This window comes from Pavona decussata, unplaced genomic scaffold (assembly GCF_977016875.1).
Source record: "Pavona decussata unplaced genomic scaffold, jaPavDecu1.1 SCAFFOLD_166, whole genome shotgun sequence".
Lineage (NCBI taxonomy): Eukaryota > Metazoa > Cnidaria > Anthozoa > Scleractinia > Agariciidae > Pavona > Pavona decussata.
This window is the reverse complement of record NW_028145577.1, coordinates 332,613-344,396: the sequence shown is the minus strand read 5'-3', so window position 1 is coordinate 344,396 and position 11,784 is coordinate 332,613. Positions and strand designations below refer to the sequence as shown.

General features: G+C 38.4%; 1 protein-coding gene across 2 annotated transcripts in view; it reads left to right on the top strand.

Annotated features, from left to right (window-relative positions):
- The window catches only part of LOC146464260 (uncharacterized), an 81,861-nt gene that overhangs the window by 18,367 nt on the left and 51,710 nt on the right, over window positions 1–11,784 (top strand). Inside the window, exons 1-2 of one of the 2 annotated variants that reach the window (XM_085130030.1) lie at window positions 456–548; window positions 3,653–3,692. In XM_085130030.1, coding sequence (XP_084986156.1) covers window positions 463–548; window positions 3,653–3,692 — 126 coding nt within the window. In that variant the 5' untranslated portion in view covers window positions 456–462. Of the gene's footprint in view, window positions 1–455; window positions 549–3,652; window positions 3,693–11,784 lie in introns of those variants that run through there. The other variant, XM_085130031.1, reaches the window with a different exon arrangement.

The window sequence follows — 11,784 nt, the reverse complement described above, 5'->3', positions numbered from 1 at the left end:
GAGATCACTAGGACCTGAATAATCACTGACAATAGTAATTAACTCCCCTCCGATCCCTCCTGACATACACTAAGATATTGCATTCTGATTGGACCGTTTTCGTTAAAGACAATAAGGACAATAGGAGACCAAAAGATCCCCTCTAGGAGAATACTGAATTTGATACATCTAAAATGAGTTAATAATTGAAAGATGCGCATTTGTGGATACAAAGAAGAACGGCCCCCATTTTACAACGTGGGCTGCACAGGCATCACGCTTAAAAATAATAATAGCTAAAGAGGTCTCTTTTGATTGGTGGAAGAACAAAAACTGTCTACGTAGGTGGAAACCAGCCAGGTTAAAAAACTTGAAACTAAACGAGGATCACCGTACCGAACAGCAGAGCTTTAGTACTAGATCACTATCCAGCTGCTCGTAAAGTAAAGAACCTTTAACTTTTAGAGACAAACATTGTTAAACATGAATTTTGATAGTATTCAATTATCGTCTACCATCAAAAGTCATTCAGAATGGAGAGAAGAATTAGATCCACCGCGGGAAACAAGGTACAAATTTCCATCATGTTTGTAAAATCATGACGATCGAATTTTTTTGAAACGTTAGGCAGGGAGAAATGTGAATATTGTTATCGTTTCCAGTTTATCAAGGCTAGATTTCGTTTTAGTTAGTTAGTTTAAACTGCGTGACATAATTTTTAATACGGACCGAGATTTCGCGGTTAGACTTAACTTAACGCGTTGCACTTAAAACTTAAAACGTTGTTTCCTATATTTACAGATCATCAGTACAATTGCTAAACTAAGGCACAGTTTGACCTGTTCGGATTGTAAAGCTGAAAATTTAAATTGCCAAAAATCCTAGGGAACGGAATATTGTATTTCCTCGTGTTTTACGTGCTGCCTTCAAAAAATGGTAATTAGGACATGGATAAACAAAAACAAAATGCAACGATATGAAATGGGAAGAGATTATGCTTTGTCAATAACTAAATGAGCAGTTCCAAGTCAACCTCAAGTCTCACAAAAACTAAAACACTCTACGTTGCCCGATCAGTGTTAAAATTAACTGGTTAAATGGTCTCCTTCAGTCTGAGCTGCATTTAAGTTAGATGAGAGAAAACGCTATTTTTACGACTTTCGGCAATAAGAAAAATTATCCATATTTAGCTAATGCTGCACATCGACATTCACTTAAAAAAATATGTTCGAGGACCGACATATCATAGAAAATGAAGCATTTAAAAATGTGGCAGATAATATAATAGTTTTTAATTTGTCCCTCCTCCATTTTATTGAGTGTTTCATCCTTATTATAGCGTACTTCTAATTCTGTATTTGCAGACCTCATGTAGCCTGATTGATAAGTCAACATATTATCAGTGCACAAGTGTTGGCTCCGTTATCTGAATAGAAAACTCTAGAAATGATTTGTATACAAAGACAGACTTCGCTTAAAATCAACACGGCTAAGATGCAAAGAGGAAGCGAGTTTTACCGGCCAATATTAACAAACCCCTTTTCAATACTTCACTATTCAAGGCCACGCTTGAAATGATAATAAAATCGATTTTTAATTAATATTTGAAATCTGAAAAGGTTTAGTATGTGCGATGATACGAGAGAAGGAGTGCTTCAATTTGAGTATAATTATTTTCATTTTTTTAAATGTTATTTTATATATTATTTATTTTTCCACTAGTAGTAGAAATTTGACTGTCTATTTAGGGGGTGAATTCGGTTCAAAAGAAAATTCGTAAATCCGTTCTCATCGAATCCTGGTCTTGTGAATAATTTTCAGTGTCAATTTTTCTTTTTTACCTTTTTTTTGGACAAGATCTCGTGGCATTTTTATCCGACATTCCAGCATCTCATAACTTGTGAGAAAAATATGAGACATTAAATAAAAACAACACTTTTTAATCTGAAAACCATTCATCCGTTTCAAACCAGTTCGTGTTAACTGTTCCTCAGTGATTTTGCCTCGAATGTAAAGATCTTTCAATCATGGAGACACGAGTAAATATAAGGTAAACGGTAGAACATTTTCACTTCCAAAAGTCATTTCAAATTAAACGTTTACTACAGGAAGGAAAATTGGCCGAAATACAAACACTGTCCCTTATGAAATGTTATCCTAGTTTATTGTATTATTTGCACGTGCTTATCCAGTTTGGATGAGAAAACGACGAGTTTCTGAGTATCGGGAAATGATTTGTGAAAGTTTATAGTTGAAGGATCTGACGTTAAAAATAATGTATTAATTAACATATTTCAAACGCACTCAAGTGACCTCATTACACTCACGTCACAAAGTAAACACTTCAGTTTAAATAAAGGTGAAATAGCTCACGACTTTGGTTCTGCCTGATTAAGGCTCAAGAATATTGCGATGTCTGAACTATTTAAGTGTCGGTGATGTTAGCATCACCAAGGGATGGAACGAAGAAAACTGACCTAAAGGACATTTTCTGTTGCGTCGAACTCATAATGCAAATATGCCTATATACAATGTACGTACTTGCTGCAGATGATTGCTTCAAAGCTCTTCCTCTTCGTAATCCTTATGTACAGAAGCATCGAGTTCTTAAATAAATGCTACGGAACATCCTGGTCCGGGAAAGAGACGAAGGCAATACCATAAGCAAAGAGCAACTCTGCCATCCCATAATACGAAGCTTGCAAGCTGTGCTTGTGCAACAAATTTTCTGTCACTTAGTTTAACCCTGGCTCACAAACATCCGAACGAAAGGTTCTCTTGTAGTTTCAACAATTTCGATCGAGATTATTCAGAAGAAACGGAACATATCCCTTGCCAAATGATATTTCTATCTGCTGCATAGGAACATACACGCAACATAAATATTGCTTTATACTTCAGCGTCACGTTATGTTCTATATTTGGTATTCTAGACAATGCCTCTTGATTTTGCGTCAATCAGGGATTTCAATCTAAACGTTCCACTCCAAAGGTTACATCTCTGATTATAATACACATCATGTCGCATCTAAAATGTTTATATGACCTTGAATTGTAATGACGTTGTTTTGAGCGTCACGGCACTTCTTCTCCAGTAACGTAACTGTAACGATACCGGATTGTGACATTGTATTGTGACACTAACTTGCGTGATCTTAATATGTTAATTATAGTAGTGTAATCGACACCTCTGATTACCCCACGCATGTCGCGCGTTTATATAAAGTACTTTATTGATTCATTGTAACTCTCAGAACACAGGAGCCTGCATTAAACTAGGAGTTGACTAGCACTCGCGTCTCTCTCTATCTATCGTCCATAAAACGTTACAGTAACACAGTCGAGACAAGTACTTGAGATTCTTTATTTGCTTCAAGCACGGGCGAAACGAAGTAGGCATTTTTTTTCTTCAAGTTTAGGAGTGAAAATTCCAAGTTATTCAGCATAATAGTGTTCATTTGGGCACGTAATGTGAAGGATTATGACACTGTTGGCATACCAACAAAACGCCGGGTTAAACGCGTTCCTATATGTGTGGCTTTGTAAGGCAAAGAAAATGAAAACTGTCTCCTTAAATGGCAGGAGCATAACACCTTATTGTAAAGGAAGTTGCCTGAATGAGGTTGCATATGACCTAATTATTATAAGCTTACGGTATTTTTTTCTTTTGAAGGCACAACGACTCAAGTTGTCCAGTTGATGGCGAGCTCGAGGTAAGCACAAATATTAAGCAAGGGTACATTCCCTATTGACCTGACACTACTATTCTATTACTACTCGTTTGGTACGTATCTTCAATTCGTTATAAAACGTGTGTGACTTCAGAAGCCAATTGATAATTAAACCATATGCTGCATGTAATTGGCCTGAGTCAATATCGTGACCTCTCATAACATGGTTAATAGATTCCCAATATCGTGACCGCTCATAACATAGAATCTGTAACGCACGTGTTATTTTACAAGCAGGGAAACGGAAGACAAGCCATCAGACCAAGCCATCTTACTGAGAGTGGTATCAGTGGGGCCTTTAGATTGAGCTACCCTACGGTGGAAGGGACCGGGCAGGTGAATCGATTGAGCTACGCTACGATGGAAGGGGCCGCACAGGTCAATGGATTGAGCAACTCTACGGCGGAAAGGATCGGGCAGGTCAATGGATTGAGCTACGATACTGACGGAACAGCCAAGCAGGTTAATGGTTTGAGTCACCCCAATGAGGAAAGTACAAGATATACCAATCGATTTGGCTTTCCTACTGAGGGACCTACTGTTGGACAGACTAACGGAGTTGCCCGTGTTACTAATGAACTAGCCAACCGATTGACCTTCCGCGAGCAAGGTACTGCACAGACCAACGCGTTGACCCCCATTGCCGATGTAGGCGCTGGACAGTCCAACAAGTTGAGCCGTCCAGCTGAGGAAGGTGCTGCACACGCCAATGGATTGAGTGACCCAGGCCAGACTACTGAGGAAGATGCTGATAAAACCAGCGGGCAAGCTAATGGGGTTAGCGACCCTACGTTGGGAGGTGATCAACTGTTCAATGGGCCAAGGCAACTAACTCAGGCAGGTGACAGGCGAAACAACGGGCAGAACCATCCTCGTTGCGGAATTGATACAGAGACCATCAGATTGGGTCATCCTTCTGAGGAAAGTGCTGAACAGCCCGACGGATTCATCCCTCCTCTTGACGGTCAAAATGGACAGGAAAATAGAGATGGAACAAACAGTAGAATTCAGGAGACGAGTGTTGACCATTCATCACAGAGGCCAGCCATATCTGGAAACCAGGCTGGTAGATTAAATGTCTCTGTTCAGGAGACAGGGCGGTCAAACAGCCACGGGCTACTTTCATGTTACCACCAGATCAGAAATAACCAATCCATGAATGCTACGAGTTCCAACAGTGAGCTCGAGCAAGCTACAGTGCATCAGTGCAGTGTGGAAGAGTTTAGACAGTGGAGTCAACTCTTGAGCAGGTATGTATCGTTAACAGCCACCATGATATCAATTGTATGTCTCGACTTGTTGTCTCCGAAGTTTTTTTTTTTTTATTATTTTTTTTTTTTTTGTCTTTTCATATTTGAAAACAGGTACGGATTTCTAAAAACTTTTGTAATCGGTAAAGCTATGATTCATAACAAGTCGATGGAAGTGCAATTGAGCAAAGAGCTCTGAGGTCTCTTTCGTTAGTTAGTTAGTTAGTTAGTTAGTTAGTTAGTTAGTTAATTAGTTAGTTAGTTAGTCAGTCAGTCAGTCAGTCAGTCAGTCAGTCAGTCAGTCAGTCAGTCAGTCAGTCAGTCAGTTAGTTAGTTAGTTAGTTAGTTAGTTAGTTAGTTAGTTAGTTAGTTAGTTAGTTAGTTAGTTAGTTAGTTAATTTCTAGGTATTCAATATCCAAGAAAATTGGAGAGCTGTGCCAAAAGGAGATCATGACAGTAACGCTTTTTCAGTTCCAATGGCGAAATAGGGAGACAAATAGGCTATGTAGACATCTTGTAAATTTATTTTCAAGCCTCAATCGAAATCTCTTTCTCACTACGAAACCAGCAAAGAGACTCATGACCTTGTCTCATTGTGTTTTATGGCTTCCCTGTCAGCAATAGCCCAAGAAATCAGATATTTGATAAGCCGTCCAGACGCAAAGCTGCTCTTAATTTTTGTACACTGAGAGATTTGGTTAACACCTCACTATTATCATTCTCAGGTCCAATCCACAGAAGGCAACCAGGTGCAAAGGAAATGTAAACAGTACCTACTTCATTTTTGAAATAAGTGAAATCCATCAGCATCGACAGTTTGCAACACCAATTTTAAGTCAGGCCGTTCTTACAGATACCTACGAATGGAAAATGGGCATTAGATTGTACCCCAACGGTGTAGACAACGGGCGGGGCTCTTATGTGGCGGTCTTTGTTCACCTGATGAAAGGTGAATATGACGATCTTTTGGATTGGCCTTTTCCTGGAATAATCACGCTTTCAGTCCTAGATCAGAGCAGTGACAGGAACCACATCAGTCAACTCGTGCAAGCCAAGCCGAACCTTTTGGCATTCCAGAAGCCTGATGACGCCATTCGCCGTACTGGATGTGGCTTTGTGAAGTTTGCACCTATCGAGGTCTTCTTTCGCCCTCAGTATGTAAAGCATGATAAATTGTTCTTGAAAATCGAGTTTTTAGCATAATTAATGTGACTATGGGTGCTTATATTCGCAATTGCAAATGACAAGTTCGAGATGACATTTGTAAATCGCGTTGTTAGCTGCTGGTAACTACTTTAATACTACAGAAGTATCCAATACAAACCAATTTCTCCACGATAACTATTTAAACAATGCTAAGTTCACGAACGTGTAATGTACCCTTAAGGTACGAACAGCATCGGGTTATACGTGCATGTTTTTGGTATCGTGTGATAGGATAAGACATTTAGTAGCCTAAAGATTAACTTTCCAAGCAGTTCGGAGTTTAAAAAAAAAAAAAAAAAATGATTCATCTAGTTTTTCTTTGTTGTTGCATTAAAAACAGTAGACAGTAGACAGGTTCTAGAAAGTTCCTAACCCTTTTCACGTCCTTGATGATTAGCCTTTAAAACTATAACTTTGACTTTGAAGGCGGAGAAGAAAGATTGAATTTGGAGGCCAGGGGCTCAACTACGGCCAACGCCCCATCTTAACTACTTCCACTACAGTAGGGACGATAATCTGTAAGAGAAGATTAATTATTCCATACTAATATACGAAATTTTATTGCATGCCATCTTAGTAACCATTTAGGTCTTTTCAATTTTACTGTGTAGTAAGAATATGTTTAGCCACAAATATGCATAGTTTAAACGCTTTTATAATGCCGCTATACCAGGCGAAAACGAACTTTTGTGGGGCATTTATGTGTTACGTAGATATGCTAACTTTGTGTTTTAGAAAGAAGATATATTTTCTTCACTATTGCCATTGTTTTTTTCTTAATAAAACTGATATTTTTGCTACTATACTTTTTTGAACCATCATTGTAATATATAACTCAAGGACAAAACATGCCTTTGTAAGACGCCTTGAACCTTTCTCGGTCTTACTAACGTTCAATTTCTGTTTAAATACGTATTTACGGTTAAGGATCCCCGAAAGTTGATTTGAACGGTACTCCGTTTTTAGTCATCACTTGGTAATAAAAAGGAATACATTTTTTCCGTTGCAGAGCAAGGATTATCAAGTAACCAGTTTTGTTAAAACTGGGTCTTTGCAATATACAATGCAATTCCAGGGATTTGATTGTCTTAACGGCCATGATATATATCAGTACATATAACTATTATACCATGCTCGAGGAATAGTGACCATTAAATTGGCTTCTAGTGGTTGTTCATTCTTGCAAAGCGATATCAGCAAGAGCTAGCAATATTTCTTGATTTCTTTCACATTAAACAATTATTCTACTCACGGTTGTTGGATATGAGATGATTATAGCCGACTCGGTGCTACGCAATTCGTTGACTGTCTATCATCTCATATCCACCTGGGAATAGAAGATGCAAAAAACATCGAATTTCAACGAGTACACCAAAAGGGCAAGCCAAGAAAGGAAAATGGAAGAGAAAGGATCATTATGGCGCGTTTCTTAAGATTTTCAGACCGAGAACGGGTGCTCAAATGCGGACGTAAACTCAAGGAAACAGGATACAAGATGTATGAAGACCTCCCGAAAGAAATCCACGGGATGCGAAAGCTCCAAATGGAGAAGTTAAAGAATGCCAGGAAGGACGGTAAACGTGCTTATTCTAGTAGATCGGAGCCCGACAAACTTTACATTAACGGTAAATACGTCAAAATGTAAAATGTAATAAGTTTATTTGGGTTAACGTTGCTTTCATGATTATTCTTTTTCTCTAGAAAATGATAATATAAAAGCAGTAGAAAATTCCTGCCATTTTTGTCACTTTCTACTTTATCCGTTATGCATATTCTTTTTCACACCTCATAGGCACTACCAGTTTGAATTTTTTTTTTTTTCACATTCCGGTGAAAGGGTTTCGGGTGGAATGATGTACCAGGCGTTTGTTCGTGCTCGTAAACAGTTCTTCTGGAGCAAAAAGTATGTGGGATTTGTTAACTTATTTTCGCCCTCAGTCTTTGTTTTCATTTTTATTTTATGTCCCTGTAGTTTTATCGCAGTCTGTTAGATACCAATTTATTTCATTCAAACCGCACTCGATTTTTATACCCGGCTCATTTTCATATTTTAAGAATGTAATATCGATCAACCTACTCTTATGAATAACGTTTGCTTTAATGTTCTATCCTTGAATGTTAGAGGAATTCGTGATCCCAACAAACGCAAATCGATCTTTACATGGGCTAGGAACCAGAAAGTGGATATTAATTTTTTGCAAGAGACATATAGTACGCCAGATGTTTTTGATAGTTGGAAATTTCAGTGACCGGGAGATATGTATTATTCGCACGGATCCAATCATAGCAAAGGCGTTCTGGTGTTAATAATACGTGAGACCCTTCAATTTGAGTTGAAGTCGGTCAAGAAAGATAGCCAGGGCAGATTTGTCATCGTTGAAGCGTTAGTTCAAGATTCTCCTGTTTTGTTGATCAATATTTATGCTCCTAACAATACCCATGACGCTGCTGACTTCTATGAAGACCTTAGGACTACTTTACTTGAGAGTGACTATGACCAGGTCTACAGGTTTATTATGGGAGGTGATTTTAATGTGCCATTAAGTCTTCAACTTGATAGCTATGGAAGTAAAACAGAAAGAAAAAGACGTGGTAACCAAAATCTGCGAGTTAATGTTAGACTTTAACCTAGTGGATATATGGAGACTAAGGAACCCGGATAAAAAGCGTTACACGTGGCAACAAAATAAGCCTTTAGTCCGACGTCGGTTAGACTACTGGCTAATAAGCGATGACTTTCAAGATGACGTGGACAACACAGGTATAATTTCTGCCATCAAAACAGACCACGCTGCTATTGTGCTCCAGGTTAACAGTGTTGAAAAGCAACCAACTAGGCCGTCATATTGGAAATTTAATTCTAGCCTGTTAGAAGATCCAGAATATATCAATCTTATAAAAGACAACGTTCCCTGGCTCGTGGCTAGTAGAATTTAATGATGTGTCAGACAAAGGTCTTCTGTGGGATTTAATTAAATACAAAATAAGACAAGTAACAATGAAATATAGCAAAACAAAGGCAAAAGAAAGAAGAAGTTGTCTTTGCGAAATCGAGAAAAAATTGAGAGAATGTCAAGAGATTTTTTACTCTAATCCGACAGAAAATAACGCTGTACAGCTGGAAACGATCAAATCTGAGTACAACTCACTGTATAATTATATTATTCAAGGTAATGTTATTCGTTCTATAACCAATTGGTATGAACATGGTGAGAAAAATAACAAATATTTCTTAAATTTAGAAAGTAGAAAGATGAGCAACTCCTGCGCCCGTAAACTTTTTGATAAAGGCGGTAAATTAATAGCTAATCCTAAATCAATTTTATCAGAATTGTATGACTTCTATACTGAATTGTACGCTAACCGTGATCCACCCAATCATAACAATGTTAGCGATGCGTTTCTTGACCAATGTCGTTTGCCAACTTTAAACGAAGATGTCAAACAAATTTGTGAAGGGCCTCTTACAAAGGCAGAGTGTTTTAAAGCTCTACAAACGTTTAAATTAAAAACGGAAAATCCCCAGGTAACGATGGCATGACATCAGAATTTTATCATGTATTTTGGCCCATCTTAGGACACTTGTTAGTTGACTCCTTAAACAGTTCCTATGGAAAAGGAGAATTGGCAAACTCCCGAAAACAAGGAATTATAAAACTTATTGAGAAGAAAAACAAGGATAAAAGATATGTTGCGAATTGGAGACCCATTTCTCTGTTAAACGTGGATGTTAAGATTGCGTACAAAGCTATAACATTAAGGCCCGGTTCATACGTCGAACTTTTCATGTGCCGAACCAAATATATACGTTACGTATAAATTATATAAATTATATCTATCCCAGAGGTCTGTGCATTCCATCGACTTGGCATGTGCGCAAAGGACTTCATTCTGAACAAGATGGCGGGAAAAAAGGAATGTGCTTGTTCTTCTTGTTTCGAAACAACTGAATATATTTGTCTGAGATGCGAAAGATTAAAAAAAAAAAAAAAGAATCTATTCTTGAAGTGCACACGCACTTCAAACCGACAGAAACTTTCCAATACAGGCTAAATCAAAGGCGAAGCGTCAAGACTTCTCGGAAAATCTTCAAAAACAACATTTGAAGAAAACATCACTCTATTCAAACAGAGATTACGCAACAGAGGTTACCTCGATAACCTTATAATAAAACTCTTTCAGAAGTCAACCTCCGCGAAAGAATGTCGGCACTACAAAACAAACTAAAAACCCGCAAAAAACATTTTGAGGTTTGTCATGGAATATCGCCCTTTTGTGCTTAACCTAAAACAATTCGGATGAGTAAATACAGGAGCCATAATCAGGGATGGAGACCGTAAGCGTGGGGTCCACGCGTCCCCATGAGTTGTACCAAAAAAATCTATTTTTAGAAAAAATCCCCCCCCCTCCCTCCCCCCCTTCACATCATAAACTCGCGTGAATACACGCAAATTTGCGTTGGGCTACTACCCTATATGTGACACGGAAAGCAGCTGAGAAAAAATTCACTAAAGATAAAAAAGTCCTTACTTGTCTGAGTACATGTCCTTAGAGTGTAAGCTTTTTTTATTCCTTCAACAGTAGCAACGCACGCAGCGCCACCGTTTTGGCGCCTTTTTGACTATACTGTGAGAGTCATGTGATCAATAGGCCGCTTATTCCAACGTTTCCCGTCTTCTTTCAATTGTTACCTTTTCTTTGTGAGAGTCTAATTCCTTAAATGTGGGCACTGAGGAGATATTCCCTGGCAGAAATTTTAAAATTTGGACGCCATTTTGAACGGGTAGAAAAAATTTCATTTTCTCCACGCGCGACCCTGGCCGTTAACACGCGTGCACGCACGCGCGTATACCGTAATTCTTTTCTAAAAACAGATTTTTTTGGTACAACACATGGGGACAGGGTGTCCCCATGGGAGACCTCACTAGAAATGCAATATTCGAGGCTGAGAATTTAATAAAAGCCATTATACCATGCCCAAGAAATAGCGACCAGGGAGGTCTTTGAAAGACGTACTCGTAAGAGCAAATTAGCTTTGAAGGTCATATTCTTCCTATCTCGACCAGTAGGAGCCGTCTTTGGCCTGTCTTTATTATTTTACCAAACAAGCCCTTCCATGTCAGAATTCATCTTTCCTGCCATTTTGAATCTTGTTGAGTAAAAACAACAGCCGCTGACCACGAAAATCTGCTTTCTCACTTTAGCTTTAATTAAGTTCGACTTCAGTTAGGTTCGACGTCTGAATCAACTGCCGAACTTAATTATTTGGGTCGACCTTAATAGGTATTAGGTTCGGCTCATGTAAAGTTCGACGTATGAACCGGGCCTAAGACTCAAGAAAGTTCTTTCCGATTTAATTAGTGCTGAACAGTGCGCATATGTGAAAGGAAGGAACATATTTGATGCAGTACGACCTATAGGTGATATTATGGACTATACAAAGTTATACAATCTCCCCGGTCTCATGGTGACCATTGACTTCGAGAAAGCGTTTGACTCCTTAAGTTGAAACTTTCTTTTCAAGACCCTGGAAAAGTTCAATTTTGGAGAATCCTTTATTAGATGGATACGTCTTTTCTATACTAATATGTCCAGCTGCATTATGAATAATGGTGTA